We start from the raw sequence: 21,940 nt of genomic DNA on the forward strand, positions 1-21,940 counted from the left end.
CATGGCACGGACGCCCCACCCTGTGGTCGTGGAGTCGGGGGTGGGGTGAGGAGGGGGAATGGGGGAGCTGCCCAGAGCCTGGGGAAGGAGAGTCTGTGCCGGAGGTGACTGGAGCCGCGGCGACGGCGACGGTGGCGGCAGCAGGAGTAGCAGTGGCGGCGCTCTCAGCCGCAACAGCTGAGACTCTGGCCCGGGCCAGAGCGGCGCGGCAGACAATAACCGGGCTGGGAGCAGGACCCGGCCGGGTAAGCTTTGCGCGCAGCCAGGAGCCTCCGCCTGCCGGCGGTCGGGTACATTCCCGCGTGCTCCGCTCTGGTCGCCTGGAGGAGGGCACTAAAGATTGGGCCGGTTGGAGTCCGGGCCATTCAACGCTTTCCCTCGGAACCCGCTTTGCGAACTGTCCAGTGGGGAGCTAAGCGGCCGCGAGTCTTCAGGGCGCGGGCGACCGTGGCTAGGGGTATGGTGGAAAGGGCGGGCAGGCGGGCAGGCTAGACTGTGCAATGCCTCTGGGCTCTCGAGGGAGGCGGGGATGGGCCTGCACGTGCTGCCGCGCGGTCCCGGGTGGGGCGCCACCAGCCAGAACCCCAAGCAGTGCATTCGTAGGCCGGGAGTTACACAGCTTTGTTGTAGCACATTTGCTGGAACAGCTGTGCTACACGGGTACTGCTCACCCCCGCGGCCCTGCTGCGGCCCCTCCCCTCTGCTGCGCATCTCCTGCCTCTCCCTTCTCTCTGCAGACTAAGTAGAAGCTCTAGCTTGGCCCAGTAGAGACTGGCTTTGGCGTGAATTGGGAGATTCACACTGCCTGTGCCCTCCCCAGGGGAGCGCAATTGGGCCTGTGAGCTGCTGACTTCCCTCTTGAACCTTGGTCCTGCAGCCTCAACCAGCCGCACCCCCTCCTCCTGGGCCTCCAGACACATCTGGCGCCCGCCCCCGCTGGCAGGCGGGCCAGCAGCCTGGCTCTTGCAGGTCCTTGGGTTAGAGCAGCAGCAAAAGCTAGTCCTTGGGTTAGAGCTGCAAGGCCGCTTTGTCTCCCCCCTCGCCTCGCCTCTTTTCCCCTTGGAGGGCATTAGCCGCGCTTTTCTCTGCAGCCTCCCATTTTATAACTGCGATAGGCACTATGTTGTGGGGGGATTTCAGAACCAGAGACCGAGAGGGCAGTTATTGTAGTAAGGAACAAACAGTATGTGTGTGAGAGAGCTAGCGAGGCAGCCAAACCCTACAACTTCGCAGTTACTTAAAATACCCAGGCCGCTGGGCCGCTGTCATTGTCTGCTGCAGGCACCTCTGACATTGATGACCACCCAAACATCAGACTTCGCCTGGGTTCCCTGGCAGTGAAGGGCCAATCCCTCCAGGCTCACCACAGCCTGGGGCCCCAGGCAGCAGCTGGATTAGCCCCTAAGAGTCGCCCTCCATCTGTCCAGGCTCGCCTTGGAGTGGGCCTCGTGGTCAAGGCTAGCCTTGTCCAGCATACAAACACCTTCCTCTGCAGCTCTCCCAGCCTACCGCAGCAGCAGAGGCATGGGCAGGGCAGAGGGCACTGCACTGTTGAACTCCCTGCCTCACCCTCTGGGATTCCAGCAGAGCCCCCCTCCCGCGGTGTAGCTCCCCTCTTTGGGCCCCACCCACTGCAACATCTTCTACCTCTGGCAATAGGCTCTCTTGGCTTTCCTGAGGAACAGGAGGGAGAGAATGACCAAAAGGCTTGGCAGGCTCTTCTCAGACCTTTGATCAACCTATAAGAGTGGAAAGCTCTATGAGCTGCAGGGCTCTTTGAGGTGAGGCAATGAGACCTAAAGAATCCCTTACCTAGGGGAAGGCTAGTTTGGGACCTTTTTGATCCCAGCTAGAACTGCAGATACTACACAACAGTCACCTCCTATACTGTCCAGGCCCCAGCCGTAAACCTGTACTTGAAGGTAGGCTTCTCCTGCCTAAGGCCTTTGCCTCAGTCCAACAGCCACCTAATGTATCTGCTCTGTATAATTCTCTTCCTTAATACCAAAACCCACTCACCCTACACACCTCTCCAAATCCTCATCCCTCTTAGGCCCCAGTTTTCAGCCTACCTTCTTTGGTGCCTTTCCTGCCTGCTTCTTCCAACCAATAATGACCTCTTCTTTCTCAGAATTCTTCCAGGGATGCCTGGGTCTCTTGTTCAGTTTTGAGCTTAAATTATAATAGGAGGCTGACTATAATTAAATTCTCCTGCTTCTGCTTTGTCTCCCTGATATACCAGATGTCTGGATTTTCTCAGAACCCCTCAGCAGAGTAAATGAAACCTGGATCTAAGCCACAACCCTCTCAGTGCCTAGGAGTACAGAGCAGTTAATGAATGCTTTGGAAGGACTCACTGCCTTTGTAGAGCTTTTGAGAAGATCTTTACCTTTCCAACTTGTGCTAGTTCTGATCCATATGAAAATGACTAGAGTAATAATACTCGAGGCTCAGACATTTACTGAGTATGTCCAATTAGGGTGGAGAAGGGGAGCGAATTGTAACTGCAAGAGGAAATATATTATGATATATCCCCTCAACAACAATCTCATCTCGGAGACTGGACTGCTCAGAATCCAGACTGCATACCTTTGGTTGCTGATTCATAAGCCTGGAGGCAAACTGCCATAGAGAGAGATGAAAGATCTGTATGTACAGGGGGATCATACTGGGAAGCTGCCAGAAAGTAGAGGGGTTTGGTAGGCAAAAGGCCAGCAAAATTAGGAATGGGAGGGGGTGACTGGCAGGCAGTATGAGTAAGGTGATTGAGCTTATTCTGGTTGAAATAGTATGTCTCAAAGGTAGAGAAGAGAATGGGGCCCAGTGGTGGGTGTTTCCAAATGCCTGACTGTGGAATGGCAATGTAATCCTTTTGGGGGAAGGAGGCTTTGAAGAGTGGGGAATTGGGGGATGGGTTGGTATTTTTGTGTATAAATATGCCATGATAAAAACAGAATTGTTGAAAGGGTTTTAGAAAGGTGTCTTAGAAAGGGATTGGAAACCTGCTGGAAGTCATTTAGAGGCCACTTTTGGTCTTCGAGTTGCAGGCAGATTGTCTTCAGAGGGAAGTTTCACTATTTCGGCCTATCTTTTGCCTTGATGGGGCAAGGTAGGGACGGCGAGAACATGGAGCCTAAATACTAATGTGGTAGGGGTTGAGAAGTGTCTTCTAGGACTCTGCTGAACCCCTTCTTCTCATCTAGACAAACCTTTGGGAGCACCAGTTAAGACCCTTCTGCTTGCAAATGGAAATCCTGAGTCTGGAAAACAACAGGGGCTTTCTTAAAGTCATATAGCTATTTAGGGAGAGGCTACTGTCTCCTGTGTTACAGCCTTTTATACTGTGTCACAGTCTCCAGGGACCTCCACTTAATGCAGATCTCATTAACTACCTCCCTCCTCTCAACTCCCCCCCTCCCCAGTGAAAGCATGCTGATTTAACTTGGTGGCTGCCTGTAGGTGAGCCCATCGCCCTTTTCATGTCTCTTTTGAGTCTTGGTCTTAGTTGCAATATATTGGGAGCTGAAATTTTCAGAAGGAGGGAAGATAGTTGGAAGAAGTTGGCAGCTTAATGATTCCCTCCTAGTATAGTAGAGGTGTTAAAAATTCCTCAAGAACTGTTACATTCACATTCTCGTAAAAGTGTGTATGAGGGGAATAGCTCTGCTCCATTGGTCCAGGGAATAATGGAGTGAGAAATAACAGCAAGCCTGGCTTGTAGAAACAAAGAGGTTTCCAGTACCCTCATTTAACTGATTTTTAACTGATATTACCTGATATTTAACTGATTTAACCTGAGGATAGAAGGGGAGATGTCCAGTGTTATTCCATCAATTTTCCTGCTTGAAATCCTGTCTAGGAAGATAAACTAAATGATAAAGGTTAAGCCCCCAGAGGAAATATTTTAAGCCTTCCTGTGTCACTCATTCCTGGATCACTCATATTACTACCAGGAAGTTCTTTTTCAAAGCTAATCTGAGCCTCTCATGGTATAGTTAAGACTTTCATGTGTGTGTGTGTGTGTGTGTGTGTGTTAGGGGTGGAGTTGAGTTCAGTCAGCTACCATTCCTCTTCTACATAACAATCCGTTGGAGATTTCACAGGCATTAAGCCTAAACTCCACCCCCAACTTCTGTTCTGAATTAAATAATTGCAGTTTTTCATCTCCTGTGCATGTATTAGTGTATCTCCAGCAACCCAGGCAGGGAAACCAGAACCACTGCAGAGGTGCAGATGCCAGCTGAGTTAAGGTGCATTGCTCCCCCGTTTCCACTTTGGGAATTAAGGACCATGGAGAAAATGGCCCTAGGGGGGTTAGTAGGGCCAGAGGCAGGCATGCTAATGCTGCTAGGGCCTTTGTGACCCTTTGATCTACATTTCTTGTCCCAGGGTCCTCTTTGCTTTCATCTCCCACAGGTATTTAAACCCCTGCTGCTTTTCCAAGCAGATACTAACCCCCCTTTCTCTAGCCAACACCCTTTAACCCTCACTCCCATCTGCTCAGCCCTCTCTTCTGGGGGCTAAGTCTTTTTAAAGAAAGGGCTGAGCCAGGCCAGTTCCAGACCTCCCTTTTTCTAGATATATTGGAAATATTTACAGGCCAGACCTAGTGCATTTTGAAAGAGTAAAATGTTGGGACTAGTATGAGGAATGAGGCCACAATGAACCTGCCTGTAGTAGTGGACTAAATCCAACCAGCTAAGTGCCCAAGCCTCCTAGCAAGTCCTAGGACCCCCAGCGTCAACCTAGTGGCCCCCATTATGCCTCCTGATTCAGCATCCACTAGAAAATTGGGCACAGTACCAGCATCTCTTCCAGCCTTTGAGGGCAACCAGGGACAATTGGATCCTCTGCTCCAATTGGTGTTGAACACAGAAAAGATTTTCCTAAGAATACATGTAAGTCCAAAGCATGTAGTCCCCTCCTCCCCCCATTTCAAGACTTCTTCCTCAAAGCACATTCTCCTTATCCCTTCCTAAGCCTCAGTTTTCTCACTTGACCTCTACACAGGGTATGGTGAGTAGAGGGAAATGGCTACATAGGAAACTCAGGGGTCTCCATTGTTTGCTTACCCCAGCTGCTCCTCTCAGGCCTTCCTGTCTTATCTTTTTTCCTGAAGTTATCTCCTTTCTTATTCTTTTTAAAAATTTTTTTAGTTGCCAATGGGCTTTATTTATTTATATTTGGTGCTGAGAATCGAACCCAGTGCCTCATACATGCTAGGCAAGTGCTCTACCACTGAGCATAACCACAGCCCTTCTTTCTTATTCTTCATTTTAGATAGTTGGTGGGGAATGGTGGAGCTTGACTCTGATCTCACGTTCGCTGGGCTGTTACTGACTTAGTGGAAGCCTATACAGACAGGCTACCCACCTCAGATATATTCTCTAAGGAAACTTGGGAACCAGAGAAAGGTACTGTCATTCAAGGTGCGCTGGGTAGGGAGTGGACCTCAGCAGCCTTAAGAGAAAGCTGGGGCATCCAGAAGAATCACCAGGACTAGAGGTGTAGCTCAGTGGCAGAGCACTTTACTAGCATGAGGAAGGCCCTGGGTTCCATCCCTAGCACTGGAAAAAAGGAAGGAAAAAAAAAGATAAGTAAGGCCATGTCTAGGGAGAAGCTGTGTTTGTGTAACCACACTCACAGACTGGAGAGAAGCCCCTGTATATTGAGGGCTGAGGCCAGGAGGCAGCAATGTGAAGCTGAGAGAACTGCAAGGGGCATGTAGGGAAAGCAAGCCTTGAAGGTCAGACAAAAGGGTTTGGCCCTGATCCTGTAGGCACTGCGGAATAATTTGGTAAGTAGAGGAGTGCTGCACTGAAATCAGGATTGTAAGGAAATGAATCTGGCAAGGGTGTGCAGGATGGATGACTTGGGAGGGGTGAGGTAGGGGGAGGGATTTCTGCGTTGCCGCAGGGAGGGACTAGAGGGAGCTCAGCTAAGAGGCTTGTGTCATCTTTAGAGGATGTGGGATGGCAGCTAAGGAGCTGGAGAGGAGAAGATGACTGGAAGAAGCCCCATCACAAGGGCTCTTTATTGTGCCTAGTGACCAGTTTGCTTTTACAGTGATCATCTCTAATCCTTCCCAGGATCCTGCATGGTAGGTAGCATTTTCTTCATTTTATAGATAAGGCACTTGAGTTTCAGAGATGTTAGGTCACTTTCCCAAACCACACAGCCTAGAAGAGGTGAGATGGCATTCTAGTTTCAGACTGGCAAACTAGCTGAATTAGATTAAGCTGAACCAGCATCATTTGAGATCTTGTTGTGTGCTAGATGTAGTGACTGTAAGAAGAAGGAAGGTCCATTTGAGAGAGATGAATGAGACTGAGGCCTGCCAGAATGAATTGAGCAAATCTGTCAAGGGGCTGGTGGGGAATAGGCAGGGAGAAAACCAGGTTTTGGGGTTTGCACTGCATCTGGAGTTGATGAGGTGTCCCTTGGAGATGAGGTGCCCTCAGCAGGAAGGCTGCAAATTATAGAAGGGGTTGGTTGCAGGGGTAGCTTAGAAGGGCTTTGTCAGAAGCCTTTCCAGCTCCACCAAAGAGTACCAAGCCAGGCAGCCATTGACTTAGGCCTTGAACAAACTTTTGAGAAAAGGCCTTTGCTATGGGATTTCAAATTCCAGATCATCTTAGAGGTCATTCTCTTCAAATAGCTCAAATTCTTCATCTTTGTTCAAGGTGGCAGATTTCTGTTTGAACTTTTTGGGGATCCTTCAAACTTATTTCCCAAGAAAGTAGGGAGCAGAGGGACATGCTCCACAGTTTGGGTGTTATAGTGATAGCAGCAATGCTGTTGAGGCTGGGTTGGTGGCCCCTACATGAAGTCGGCAGGCTGTCTGGAATGTGCTGGGAGGGGCCAAAATAGCAGCAGCCAGTGAGAACTGGAAATGCTGCATAGGAGGCTCAGCTCTGGGGTTGTAACAGGGTAGGATAAAAAGGAGAGATGATTGCTCTTGCAGGAGTGAGGAAAACCTTGAAAGTCCTGGTAGCTCAGTCTTCCTGCTTTAATTGGGTGATTGCATAGTGCAGCAGAGTGGCATGAAATTGGGACTGAAGAAGTCTGAGAGCTAGTGTGGCTCTGTCATATCCCACTGTATGACCTTTGACAAGTCTTTTCCTAAGCTTATACAGTTTCTTTCTCTGTGACAGGGACTTACCATTCGCCACCAGGCTTGATTAATGCGTTACTGGGAAGGACAAATGGGCAGGTAGGGAGTGCTTTGTAAACTTATAGGTACCATAAATAGGTGAAGGAGATCTGATGATTTGCATTTTCTTTGATGTTGGTACTCTAAGCCAAGTTTAAAATTTTGAACCTTCTGGCCTGAGCTAGAGAACCTGACTAATTGAAATTCCCAGGTGATCCAGAGCTATTAGCCAGTAGCTGACTTTTAAGGGTCCTTGAATATTAAACCTGGTTAAATGAGCAAGTAAAGCCCCCTGTAGGATGACTGTATAATCACCCTCACTTTTGGGGACCTGAGAACCAAGGGGGTTGGGGACTTATCCATAGAGCCCTGGATGCACCCTACTCAATTCTGGGATGACTTTACTGCTAGAAATTGTTCAACTATAGTTGGAATAAAATATTAATTAAAGTTACTATGAACTTTTGAGCTTCTGCTATGTAATGCATTTTATTTGGTACTTCATTTGAGTTTTGCTGCTTACATAGCCTTAATACGTTGACACTCTCAACAGCCTTGTTTTACAGTTGAGAAACCTGAGGTATAAATATGTGAAATAACTTGCTAGATTTCCCCTAGCTAGGCAGAACTGATTACAGCAGAACTGGGTACTCTCTGGAAGGAGAAGACTTCCCATTCTCATCTTTCTTTTTTACCATCCCTCCTCCAATATACAGAAGACCAGGATAGGTCCACAGTGGGTCTGTTTCCAGGAAGACTTCTTGAAACATGCCTGGGAAACTGAAGCTGGTCAAGGCCATGCCTCTGGAGCTACTGTATAAATCCATATACATTTTATTCTCTGAACTCAACCTTCCCAATGTTGGCTAAGTTAGCTCCAGGAAGCAGGGTTGGGAGTAGAATGTGCAAGGCTCAAGCTGCAGCTGTTTCCTCCTGTCCAAAAGTATCTCCGGGGCAGGTTTGTGGCTGGTCTCCTGCCTATATTTTGAGTTGAGGGGAGAAGTTCTGTCCTAGTAGCTGACCTTTCACTTGTCCCAAAATGACCTGCAGCTGGCCCTGAGAGCTGAGGTGACCCTACCATTTTTAACTATAGCTAATTTCCTGCCATGATAGCAGCAACTGCAGCAAGTGAAGACTATCAGGAACCACAGAGTACTTGGAAGAGTTTCCTTTACTTACCAGTCCACCTGAAACTTAGCCACACTGATTGAGAAGCCTGCGGGTTGAGGGGCCCTGCATTTGGCAGGGACATTTTCTTGGCAGGAACACTGAGGAAAGGCAGCCCCAGCCTATGCAAGCTACATAGTCTGTCCCTTTTGCTTTCTGTGCCACCTCTCCTAGTAAATGCTTGTGGTCCTAAGCCAAGGCAGCATAGCCCATTGAGGAGGGACAGCTTTGAGACCTGGTGGGTTAGCAAAGAAGCCTGGGGCAGAGGTAGTTAGGCAGGGCTAGGCAAGCCAAGCCAAGCCAAGCCCAGCCCAGCCCCTGTTACCTTCCTTCCCAGTGACCTGTGGGACCCTGGCAAAGAGAGAGTGTGTGTGTAGTATGGAAGGTATCATGGCTCTGGAAGGGACAATGCAAGAGAAAGATGGTAAGAGATGGCACAGTTATAAGCCTGGTTCTTGCCAACAAAGGTGAACCTGGGCCTGGTTGGGAGGAGGCCCTGAACTAGGGGCAGAGAATATACATCCCAGAAACATCTGCATCCCTCCCTAGTTCATGCACCCCACCACACATACACACACACACACGGGCTTTAAACACTGCTCTTAACGGAGGACCCCACACAAATATTTAAAATGCCCTTACAGTCAGGTCTGCCTCAGCATAATCCAAGGCAGCAGATTCTTCATCTCAGCAAATGGATTTCCCATTTGAACAACCTTATATACATGGTCTCGCGACTAGGAAATAGGTTCTGACTTGGAAGGGTATGATAATAACAGTAATGCTAATATTTCTCATTTACACTTTATAGTTTACAAAGTGTCTTTTGTTGCCCAGCATGGCCTCTGATCCTTACACTACTTCAGTTGGATCTGGGAGGTAAGGACATAGGTAGAGGAGTTATTTTGATCTTACAGATACCTGACGCTCAATGAGCTGCCTTGGCCTATTCAGAGTCCCCTCACAGATGGGAGACTGGCATGGTTTGGAGGTTTGAGCTCTAGCCCTGTGGCATGGCTCCTTCACAACACTGAGTTGCCTCTGACAGAGAAGGGAACAATGTAAAGGGCGTGGCAAATCCAGGGTGGTGGTGTGTGCCTGTAGTACCAGTGAATCAGGAGGGTACAGCAGGAGGATCACAAGTTCAAAGCCAGCCTCAGTAATTTAGCAAGACCCTGGCTCAAAATAAAAAAGACTGAGGATGTAATTCAGTGGTTAAGTGCCCCTAGGTTCTATCTCTGGTACAAAATCAAACAAACTGGGGGTGGGGGGGGACCTTAGAGAGCTAGCTTCTACCCCTAGGGAGCATGTGAGCATAAGGTCAAAGGTCAGCAAAGGCCCAAAGGGACTGTCCTCCAGCTAGAGCATCAAGGTTCTGGAAAGCAGTCCTCTTTATGATTCAGTTTGCTCTGTTCCCAGGAACTCCAGCCTCAAACCTGGTAGGACAAGTCAGCTTTTGATTCACAAGGATATCTAGGCCCATAATTTTTTTCACTTGGCCCTTGAGTCTTCCTTGAGGCCCAACCACACTTATTAGTCTGACCTACACCTTCCACTCGTTCATTGTCATGTCCACTCCCTCCAGCCTGTCAAAGCTAAGACTGAATGCTTCCTCCTCAAGGCAGCTTTTCTGAGCCCAGGGAGTATCTTTCTGCTTTTCATATTTATCTATGGGTATATTAACAAGGTATAGAAATGAGAATCCTGCTGCCCACCTTAAGAACTAACAAGAGCTAATAAAGAAAAATGAAATTATGTCATTTGTAGGAAATGGATGGAACTTGAGAACATTATATTAAGCAAAATAAGCCAAACTCAGAAGGTCAGGGTGTTACGGACAGCTTGGTCTTTGTCCCTGATGCCAATCTGATAACAAATATATGGTTTTTGAGAACAAGGAAAAAGAAGTTTTATTGCTTTGCTAGCTAGAAAGGAGAAACATGGGACTATTGTCCCAGAGGCTGTGATTCTGCCCATTAGGGAAAACAAGTGGTTTTTGAAGAGGTGATTCAAAGGCTACATTCCATGTATTTTGTGTCAGTAATTGTAATTCTCCTGTTAATTTGGGAGAGAGCCATTTCTTAGATCTACTGGTCATCCTTGAAGTAACTTTGCTCTTGTGGTGGGTGTGTGCTCAAGGGTGTGTGTCTTGTATGGGGAAGAAAGGTAATCCTGTTTCCCTGAGATTAGGAAGGGGAAGGGAGAGAGGAAGAAAAAGAAATGTGTTCATTTTAAAAATAAGCCTCAGTGGCAGAGCAGCAAGGGCTATATTCAAAGCATAAAGTACACCACTGTTACAAAGGGTCCTATAATTTTTTTTCCCATATGTGGAGAGGAAAAAGGAAAAGAAGGGTGGAGGGTGGATGTACATGGCGGGGAGATGAGTAGAGGAAAGGGACAAAGGGGAGTGAGTAAGGGAGGGAAAGGAAATGCTGGAGAATGATATTGAGTAAATTATATTGTTATATTATGTGCATGTACAAATGTCTAACAAATTCCACCAATATGTACAAAAAATACCAATAAAATATGAAAAAAAGGTTTTACAAGATAAGATAATCTCATTTTTAGTTCTAAGCCTAAATTGTAGGAATAGTTTCAACTGCAGATAAGTTCTGAATAAATTCTACTGTTCTGTACCTGTCTCAAAAAGTTTTAAAAAAAAAGTAACAAGAGTCATTCTTTAAGACCTGCATCATTTTATGTCTTCAGATTCTTACATATAGGATTCTCTCCCTGTTGGTCTAGGCAATCCCAAAAAGCAAGAGGTAGGGATCCCTCTTTTTGGTCTGTTCTGTAGCACTGGGCTCAGTGCCAGTCACTTACTGAATGCTCAAGAATTATTTGTTTCACTAAGTCCACAGAAGGGAATACAATTTCACAAACAACTCCTTTGCTGCCACCACCATCTCCAGTAATTTTAGGGCTGAAATAAAAACATATATGCTATGGAAAATGGGGGATTCAAATTGATGATAGGTCCCATATTCCTGTTAATCCCTAGAGTGGAGAACTCTAGGTGATTGTGTGTGTTTATATGATGGTTTGTGTCTGGGGGTTGGAAACATTGTCTATTATGAGGCTGTTGGTTGAGGACCCATTTGGAACAGTGTGATGTCAAGCAATCTTGCATAGACAAAACCGTAATAACCTAAGCAAATGGCAATGTGGATCTCTTCAGAAAGGGAATCAGATGGGTTTTGTTTTTTGTTTGTTTTCCTCTTTTTCTGGATAACCAGCCATTTTATTCCTCCAATTTTGATATTAATTTCTGTGAAGTGCTCTTTATGGAAGCTTTGCTCAAACTAATGATTCTAGTGTCAAGCCAACTACAGCACCATGCACAAAATTAATGTTTGGAAGATAGGACCTAAGATTCTAGGAGTTCTAATGAGGCCAGAGGCTAGAGTATTGTTGCCATCTTCTCTTCTCCAGTGCTGGTCCACAATTTACCACTGCAGGTGAGTATGTGCCGTATTACTGTAGCAACCAATCACAGGGCTAGTGTGCTGGCCAGCTGCTCCCAGGACTTTAGTGGTCTGTTTTTCTCTTGCTCTCTCACTCCCAGCAGCGTTTCTGCCTCTGCTTCTCTCACCCTGGATCCCCCTGTCTGCTGGTGGCTCCCTACAGAGAGGGGTTACACTGGCAAGGGATTTTCCAGGGAGGGGATCATTGCATATTTGCAGGCTGATTACTGATCCAGCAGTCAAATGGCTATAGTCACTGAAATACACCATACCTAGTATGGAGTCAGGGGATGGTGAGGTGTGTTGGGGTGTGTCATCCCTAACCCTTTGTATTCCCCTTCTATTGGTACTTGGGTTTTTTGAGGTTTTGGAGCCTGGACCAGAAGGGTGGCTTGTATCAGGTTTACTTGCTTAAAAAACTGTTGAGAGTCTATCTCTTAGGCCAGGAGCAGGAATCATATAATGCTGTGCATTCAAGGAGTTCCCTTCCTAGATAGGGAGTTAGGGTTGGTCAAAAATAATGAGAGGAGGAGACCATCTGCCTCTTGGTTCTCAAGTGGAATCTGGGTTCCAGTTGTCAGAGGGCAATAATAAAATCTCTTCCCAGCAGGACAGCTAATAGAGTGTCTGGCCTAGGTCCACCCCTCACATAATGTATATGAGGGGGGTAGCCCAGAGAGTGCCTTTCCTGGGCCCATCACATCATCTTAGTGGGTCCTGTGTTGCAGCCCTGATCTGCCAGTCTGTGAAGCTCCTTTTCAGGGGTCTGAAGGTCTGAGCATGGTTCTGGGGCAATTTACAGAGCACATGGATAGGAGGTGAAATTGTTGGTCTGCTTTTCTTCCTAACTCCAGGCAAAATGTCCATGAGAGCCTAGGCTAATGTAAGATTGTGGCCTAGATCCAGTAAAACCCAGTGAGGACTCAGTGAACTGTTATGCTAGATGTGTTTCCAAAATTTTGTGCTGTTAGAGCCAAATCAGTATTCTCCCTAAGCCTATAGCACTTCTGGGCCTTGCACACATCTGCAGATCTCCTTCTTCAGTGCTCCCCTGAGTTTAAGGTCTGAAGGGAGTGGACTAATAAGGGGGTACCTGGTGACAACTGCCTGTTGCTCAGTATAGGGTTTCACTTCCTTGGGGCCCATGAGGGGGCTGGCCCAGTCAACCAAGCATATGGAGTGGATTAACGTTTTCCCCACATTTTCCCTTTCTTTCTGGTTCCATTCAAGCCTGAGACTATAGACACCTGTGAAAACAAAACCAGCCTGGGTGCTTGCTCACCAGTCTCTCTCTCTCTCTCTCTTTGTCTCTCATTTCTTCCAGATCCCACTGTGATGCTTCCAGACTGATGATGTTATAACAGCACCTGGAAGCCTAAGACTGCATTTCCAGCTAAACATACCTGAATTGTCCACATCACCATGGAGACCCGGAAGGATGAAGCTGCTCAGACCAAGAGAGCAGCATCCTCTGGAGATATCCAGGACCAGGAAGCAGAGAAAGGAGCCAAGAACAAGGCAGCTGAAGCAACAGAAGGGCCAACCTCAGAGCCACCCTCATCTGGCCCAGGTAGGCTGAAGAAAACTGCCATGAAACTTTTTGGTGGCAAGAAGGGAATCTGTACTCTGCCTAGTTTCTTTGGAGGGGGACGAAACAAAGGTTTTGGGAAAAGCAGCTCCAAGAAGGGTCTAAGCAAGAGCAAGACCCATGATGGCCTGAGTGAAGCAGACCGTGACCCTGAAGACATTGTCAGTGAAGGAACTGGCATCTCCTTACCTTTGCCTGAGTCACCCTGCCAAGTTCCCAGCTCCCAGAGTGCCCATGGGGCTTTGGAGACAGGCTCCAGACAGAAGACCCCTGTGACTGGAACCATTGAAAAAACAGGGGCTGAGAGGGTTCCCTCTGTGCCCAAGCCAAAGAAAGGCCTAAAAGGCTTTTTTAGTAGTATCCGCCGTCACCGAAAGAGCAAGGTTGCTGGGGGCGAACAAAGTGAGCCAGGAGCCAAGGAACCTGAACGGGGCAGAGCAATGTCTCATGAATATGCAAGCTCAGCCCCTCTGCCCTTCTCTGAGGAGACTACCCAACACCCTAGAAAGGATAATGCCAAACCTCATGATACCCCAGGGCCAATAATTTCTCTAGCACCAGAGTCTTCTTCACCAAATACTGAGAATACAGCCTGTAAAAATCCAGAAAAACCCAGTACTGGGATCTGTGCCTCAGTACTCTTGCAGCCTAAGCCAGACCCTGAAGCCAGTAACATAGATGAACACCACAGCCTGGAAACAGGGGAGAAGATGGTGGCAGGAGAAGTAAATCCACCCAATGGCCCTGTGGGAGATCAGCTGAGCCTCTTGTTTGGAGATGTTACATCCCTGAAAAGCTTTGACTCACTGACAGGTTGTGGTGATATTATAGCAGAACAGGACATGGATAGTATGACAGATAGCATGGCCTCTGGGGGCCAGAGGGCCAACCGAGATGGTACCAAACGAAGTTCCTGCCTGGTGACTTACCAAGGAGGTGGGGAGGAGATGGCCTTGCCAGATGATGATGATGAGGAAGAGGAGGAGGATGAGGAGGTGGAATTAGAGGAGGAAGAAGAGGAGGTCAAGGAAGAGGAAGAAGATGACTTAGAATATCTGTGGGCAAGTGCCCAAATGTACCCAAGGCCTAATCTGAACCTAAGCTACCATCCCACTACATCTCCAGGCCACCAGGGCTATGTGCTCCTTGACCCAGTTCGGTCTTATCCTGGCCTAGGCCCTGGGGAACTTTTGACTCCTCAGAGTGACCAGCAAGAGTCTGCCCCCAATAGTGATGAAGGTTATTATGACTCCACCACTCCTGGATTTGAGGATGATTCAGGTGAGGCCCTAGGGCTTATCCGCAGGGATTGCCTCCCCAGAGACAGCTATAGTGGAGATGCACTATATGAATTCTATGAGCCAGATGACAGTCTTGAAAACTCCCCACCTGCAGATGACTGTCTTTATGACCTCCATGGTCGCAGCACTGAGATATTTGACCCCTTCTTGAACTTTGAGCCCTTTTCTTCCCCCCGGCCACCTGGGGCAATGGAGACAGAAGAAGAACGGCTAGTGACCATCCAGAAGCAGTTGTTGTATTGGGAACTTCGTCGGGAGCAGCTTGAGGCCCGGGAGGCACGTGCTCGAGAGGCTCATGCAAGGGAGGCTCATACCAGGGAATCCTATACCAGAGAGCCTCATGCCAGGGAGGCCTATGTCCAAGAGGCCCACAGTCGGGAAGCTCATGTCAGGGAAGCCAGAACCCGAGAAGCTCAGGCCCGAGAGGTACGTGTTAGAGAGGCTCAGGTGCGAGAGACCAAGGCTCGGCAGGAGAAGCCCATCTTGGAGTATCAGATGAGGCCTTTAGGCCCATCAGTGATGGGTCTGGTAGCAGGGGCATCAGGAACCTCTCAAAATTCCCACCGGGGAACCACCTCAGCTTTCCCTACCACTGCAAGCAGTGAGCCAGACTGGAGGGATTTCCGTCCTCTGGAGAAGCGTTTTGAGGGAACCTGTTCTAAGAAAGATCAAAGTACTTGTCTAATGCAGCTCTTCCAGAGTGATGCCATGTTTGAACCAGATATGAAAGAAGCAAATTTTGGAGGATCTCCAAGGAGGGCCTACCCTACTTACTCACCTCCTGAGGAGCCAGAGGAAGAAGAGGTTGAGAAGGAAGGAAACGCCACTGTAAGCTTCTCGCAGGCTCTGGTAGAGTTCACCAGCAATGGAAACCTTTTCTCCAGTATGTCCTGCAGCTCTGACTCTGACTCGTCCTTCACTCAAAACCTCCCTGAGCTGCCCCCCATGGTGACCTTCGACATCGCTGATGTAGAACGAGAAGGGGAAGGCAAGTGTGAAGAGAATCCTGAGTTCCACAATGATGAAGACCTTGCAGCCTCCTTGGAAGCTTTCGAACTGGGCTACTACCACAAGCATGCCTTCAACAACTACCGAAGCAGATTCTACCAAGGTCTGCCCTGGGGTGTAAGCAGCCTCCCTCGATACTTGGGACTACCTGGGATGCACCCTCGCCCTCCACCTGCTGCCATAGCACTCAACAGGAGGAGCCGCTCCCTTGACACTGCAGAGACCTTGGAACTGGAGCTCTCCAATTCTCATTTGGCCCAGGGCTACCTGGAATCTGATGAGCTTCAGGCCCAGCAGGAAGATTCAGATGAAGACGAAGAGGATGAAGAAGGAGAATGGGGCCGAGACAGTCCCTTGTCCCTCTATACTGAACCCCCAGGGGCCTATGACTGGCCTGCCTGGGCTCCCTGTCCTCTACCAGTGGGACCAGGCCCTGCCTGGATGAGCCCCAGCCAGTTGGATGGGTCTTCCAGCCAGTCTCCATATGGGCAGGCAACCTGTTGTATACCTCCTGTGGCCATTTCAATGTCATCAGGGCTAGGGCCAGAACCAGAGCCAAGAGCACCCGGGGAACCTGGGCCTCAGCTAGCTCGGCCTTCACACTTACCTCTGCCCATGGGCCCTTGCTATAATCTCCAGCCACAAGACCCCCACAGTGTGAGGGCCAGGCCTCGAGATGTGCTGCTGCCTGCTGATGAGCCCAGTTGCTCCTCCAATTCTGGAGGTTTCATTCCCAGCTCTCTGCCCCAGACCAAGCCTGTGGGCATCACCCATGGCATTCCTCAGCTTCCTAGGGCTCGACCTGAGCCCTCCCAGCCTCAGCCCAGTCACTACGGAGCTTCTAGCCTTGATCTGTCAAAGGAGAGGTCCAAGCAAGGTGCCTCTTTACCCACCAGCTGTTCATCCACTGCCGTGAATGGAAATTTAGCCAAGTAGTCATCATCATTTCTGGAGTAGGGGCATGGGGCCTGAGCATGTGAATGGGGATCAGGGGTTGGGCAGAAGGGTGGGGGTGGGGGTTGCTGTTTAACTTGAAAATCCTTTTGGCCAAGGAAAACTCCCTGAGTTTCACCATTTTTCCCCCTTCCTTCTCTGCCATCTATGGCCACATTCAGCTCAAGTACATCTGCCCAGGGAGGCTGCTGCTTCTTTCTGTGCTCCAGTTTCTGCTTTTGGGGTTCCTTCTTGTGACCCACACAGATTTTTGGGATGCTATAATTTTGTGCCTATTCCAGTTGCCAAGTTTGTGATTATTTATATATATATATATATATATATATATATATATATATATATATATATATATGAATGAATGATGCATCCTCAATGCAGGCTATACCCTTAGCATCCCCCTATTCTCTCCCCCTAGTAATTAATGAGCCACTGATGAGTAGCCAAGTCTGTACTGCTTCTCATGCAGAGACAGGGATTGGGGAGGGCTTATTTGCTGATAGCAATGTGAAGTTATGGTACAGATCCTCCCTACCCCATTTCCTTTCAGCCTTGGCATAGCTGCCACCATTACATCAAATGACTATAAGCTATTTGTCCCAGCTAGCTGTCCTTAGAGAGGATCAAGTAGCATATGTCTCACTGCATATTGCTGTGGACTTTGGCATCATGATCACATGGTGGCCTTTTAACTTGGCCTGCCATAATTTGAAGAAAAACACTAAAACCTGTAATAGGCTGACTAATTTTCCCACATGTGAGCAGAGGACAAAGCAAAGTTCTTTCATGGACACTGCCATAGAGTCTTGAGCTCTGGAATAATAGCAGTTTTTTTTTTCTTCTCTTGAGCCTGTGACTGCTTGAGTTGCAGACACTTTTGAATTTTCATTTTATCTTCTAAAGGAAGTTTTTGTAATCTCATTGCAAGGAACATGGTCTTTTAATTGAGATAAGGGAAGAGAAGCAACCTATATTAGGCTTGGCTATAGGGCTTGGGGTTTTGTGGGATGCAGGAGAAAGAGAGAGAGAGAGAAAAGAAGAAATCCGTTTGTCCCAGCCAGCAAGGAATTAAACTTCAGACTGTGGAGCTTGAAGCAACTATGCTTTTTTAGCAGGGAAAACTACTTCCCACTTTTCTCCCCAAACCAAAACGTTCTTTAAGCCTTGCCTACCCCTTCGTTTGGATGCTGTAAAGAGGCCCCAGGCTTGCACTCCCAAGACAGGATACCAAAGGCATCTCAGCTGCTGTTCCAGGCTCTGAAGAGCTTTCATCTTCAAATTAGCCAAGTCCTTAGCATCATCAAAGGAGCAGGCTTCTTGAGAGGAAAGACTGACGTGCCCTCACTCTGCAAGCTGCAGGACTCTGATTTGCCTGGCATTTGCAGCCCTTTATGAAATGAGTGGCATCCTCCCATTTCCTGCGCCCATGCAATTTTTATATTAAACTAGGTTGGAAATACTGCTGGCGAAGAACTTCTGTTAAGAAGGGATTGCAATAGGCTTATCTTGTGAGGCTCAACCTCTCTTAATCAGCTATAAGAGGGGTTCTCTAAAATTCTTTATTGGAAATGGCATATGGAGTATGTTTTTGCCTGGATATGGTGACCCAAATTATGATTCTTACCTCTTCTGCCCCTCACCCCACCACATCCCCCAGCCATCTTCATGCCTGGAAAGAGAAGTCAACAGGGCTTGAGCCATTCTTAAGATATAGCAATTTAGCTTGGGAACAGATGCTGTTGACCCCCTGAGTCAAGGTGACTTTGTGGGCAAATTGTTCCTTAGTCAGGGGTTGTATCCAGGCTGGTCTTTGCGACCATTTCTGATTGGGGTTGGCCCCATGTCCCTCCCTAAAACAGGCATACCTGCTGCTAAAAGCTACACCTGGAAGTACCACATGTGTTTGCATGGCACCAACACCACCTCTCAAGGGACCCAGACCAGCTCTCCACTCTAATTTTGGCTACATTATGAAGAAATCTATCTGCCATGGAGCTGGAGAATGGAAGAGGGTGAGGAAGACCCTCACCCTAAGCACAGCATTCTAAGAAAGAAGTGCCCAGATTTTCACCATCAGGCCTCTTAGCAAAGCTGCTCTGAAAGGGTAAGGATGAAATCGGCCTAGCTATTTGGCAGGAAGTTAACACTCACCAAATGCCTTTACGACAGGAGAAAACCCACCTCTTGCCTCATCCTTCAGGGCAGCTTGAGCTCCTGTCTGCATATGGACTGTGCCAGCCGCAGCAGGCAGTAGAGCTATCATCAGTGTCCATAGCACGCTGGAAAAGAGCCACCAGCCTAATCTGGGGAGAGGAAAAGGATGTGGCCAGCCTTTGGCCAAGGGCTGAGAGCTGCCCTCAGGTTTGGGAGTGCAGCAGGATGTGCTGCCTTTAAGGGGAGTGGCCATAGCCCTGACACACTTTGCTGGGCTTTAGAAGGTCATGAACCACAGAATAGTACCTGGAGTGAGTAGGAGTTCATGGTTTAAGACGGTGTTGCGTGCCTGCAAGTCCCTTCACTGCCCCGGCTAGCCCTGGGACAAAATCCTCACCACCAAAAGTGGGGCAGTCAGGATACATGGCTGCAGAAGCAGGCCCCTTTGAGTTGATGGAGCTGAGGAATTCATGGCTAATTGTAAGGTGCAACCTTGAGGAGGAAGGAGGACTTCACTAGGGTTTTGGGTGATGGCAGCTCAGGTTGACAATGGGAAAACCAACCAAGTTCTCGGCCTCTCCCCAAACACAGGCTAGTGCTTGCTTGGCTCGCACCAAATATGCACCAGATATCATGTCCACACCTCCTATGCTATGACCAGATGAACACCATTTCTCCATTGCAGGATCCTGGGATAATACTTTAGGATGTGACTTCAAAGGAAGATGTGACTAGAGAAGGGGTAGCCACCCTCATCTTGATACCCAGTAGGCCTGTCTACTGTCAGATAGTTCTGATCCTGAGAATCTCAAATGAAACTGGTCCCTGGGGGATCAATGAATGTGGATAGGGAAGGCCATCTAGCAGGCCTCTCCCAGGGCCAGGATACCAATTTCTTGGTGCTTTAGAGTCTCCAAGGAAGTACTGCCTTGGTGCCCAGTTAGAGCCAGCCCTGCCCATCTGGCTTTAACTTAGGTACCAATGCCACAAGCCTCCCAGGATAAAGGCTTCAGTAAACACCAGTCTCTCTCACTCCCTCAGTGCTGTATCAAGGAGGGAGGTAGCTTTCCACACTCAGAAGGCTGGTTGTGTGCTCTCATCCTACTGCCAATGGCTTTTCCACCTGTACCACCACCCCACCTGCCCTCGGCCCCCAGGCCCAGTTGCTAGAGGGAAGCGTGGGGAGGTTAGCTGGGAGACTTTAAATTTACCCATATGTATGTTGCATCCAATTGTTTTTAATATATATATATCAAAAGTCAATTATCTATTTTTGTATTGTTTGCATTTTATATTCATGGAAAACAATGTTTATCAATTGTTCTTTTCTGATATATTTTATTTTTAAGCGGTGCTGTTTACAGTTTTAAACAAAACAAAGATGACACAAAAATCGCTGCTGCTTGTGCAGAGGGCTGGCATCTCAACTGCCTATGGCCCTCCCTCTCTCCTTTTTCCCCACCCTTGCTGTATCGCACTGTTCGTTCCCTCCCCTCATGATAGGAACAATGAAAGATGTCCAGGTATCTAAGAAAAATGCCAGGTGAATCAGGTGTGTGGAACCTGGTAGACAGTGTGTTGTTTTCTGGCTCTGTGTTTTTCTTTTTGACCCTTTCTCCCCCATATGTAGACCTGAGAGCACTCATGTCTCTTGTTTTTACTTTTTTTTCCCCTCCTTATGTTTTGTGCTTCTGTTTTGAAACCAGAGTGCCCATGTTGTGCTATTTGTCATATCGAGTTTCTCCAAAGGAGCATTTTGGGAACATTCTCCATCCAGTAGGGAAGGCAAGGGATTTAAACCACACCTTCTTTCCTCAAGAAACTGGGGGAGACAAATGGCAATGATGTGCACACCATCAGGAATTAATCATCTCGTTGAGGAAACCCTTGCATAGGACTTTCTAGAAGCTCAGTAGATTGTGACATTTGCCCAAAAGAGACTTTGGGGAACTTCTTTACCCTTCTTGCTGCTTTGGGGGAATCTCTCCTCCTACCATTCCCCTCCCCCACCCTGCTCCAACTCACATGTGGACGGTACTTTGAGGACCAGTGACTGTCAGGGTGATGGCTTGCTGGCCTGATCCCCGACTTTTCCATCCTAGAGTCACTAAAGTAGAAAATCCACATGGCATGTATATGTGTGAGGGTTGGGTCTATTAATAGGCGGGTCTTTAATTATTATTCTTGTTACTATTTGGTGCTTACTTTCCCTGCTGTATACGGGGGTGGGTGGGGGGTCAGAATACAGGAATGTATATTTAGGTCATGTTAAATAAAATGACTGGGGGAAGGAGGGAAGAAATTAGGAACTGCAGTATGTCCTCACTCCAGGTATAAGAGTTCTTTCTCTCCCAGTATATAATGGGAAGTGTATGCCTGAATGGCTCCTTCCCCATCTCTGAGGCATCACAGAATAACCTGAGCTGTGACCACTCCTAGCTCTCCTTGACATCTGGATATCTTGAAGCACTGCCTGTATGTTACGACATATATTTCTTTTGCTGAATGCTAATAAAATTCTGGGTTCAGGAGGGACCCCCAGTCACTAAAATGCAATCTTGTGATTTGTTCCACAGTAGCACGCCTGTGATCTGTGGTCGGTGGGTTTGCCTTTGAAGGGAAATTGAGAAACCAAGAAGGGTGTGGGCACCCAGGAGTGGAAAACAAGCCAGAGGAGAGGAAACAAGTTCTTCATTCAAGCCATACCCTGCATCCCAGACAGATTTTATGGCAGCAAACTCTCCATCACACCTAGAGACCTGCCCCTGAAGTTCCTGTGCATTGTCAAGGGCTAGTTAGCACATCTCAAGTTGGCCTGTTTCTGCTGCCTCCTTACCAGCTAAGAGATGGCCACCTCCTGCTAGTTGGTCAATGAAAATGATGTGTCAAATGGAGGGATGGATAGTCGGGCCAAGCTACCAGAAAGGCATCCTTCACCTGGGCCTATGGGCAGAGATGCTAGCCAGGTAGCTGCCTGCATTTGGGCTATGGGACTACAAAGAGGGATATAGCTTCTGTCTCTTAGTGTATGACGTTATCTAATGGCCCACCAGAGGTATAGCACAGCAACAACTGTCACCTTGGGATCATATTCTGATTTCACAGCCTGTCCTAATCTAAACAGGAATCACTTGCCACATCCTATTACCCA

The 21,940-nt window shown here is 48.1% G+C and overlaps 1 protein-coding gene across 1 annotated transcript; it reads left to right on the plus strand.

Moving 5' to 3' along the window:
- The first annotated feature begins 66 nt into the window (after positions 1-66).
- Positions 67-16,927, plus strand: Amer1 (APC membrane recruitment protein 1). Its single transcript, XM_046440442.2, has 2 exons — positions 67-245; positions 13,112-16,927. The coding sequence occupies exon 2, from the start codon at positions 13,210-13,212 to the stop codon at positions 16,618-16,620; it is 3,411 nt and encodes a 1,136-aa protein (XP_046296398.1). The 5' UTR covers positions 67-245; positions 13,112-13,209; the 3' UTR covers positions 16,621-16,927.
- The last annotated feature ends 5,013 nt before the right edge of the window (positions 16,928-21,940 follow it).

The sequence above is a fragment of the Marmota monax genome, unplaced genomic scaffold, assembly GCF_021218885.2.
Source record: "Marmota monax isolate L192 unplaced genomic scaffold, Marmota_monax_Labrador192_F-V1.1 WCK01_AAM20220418_F8-fsc00134, whole genome shotgun sequence".
NCBI classification, from domain to species: Eukaryota; Metazoa; Chordata; class Mammalia; order Rodentia; family Sciuridae; genus Marmota; species Marmota monax.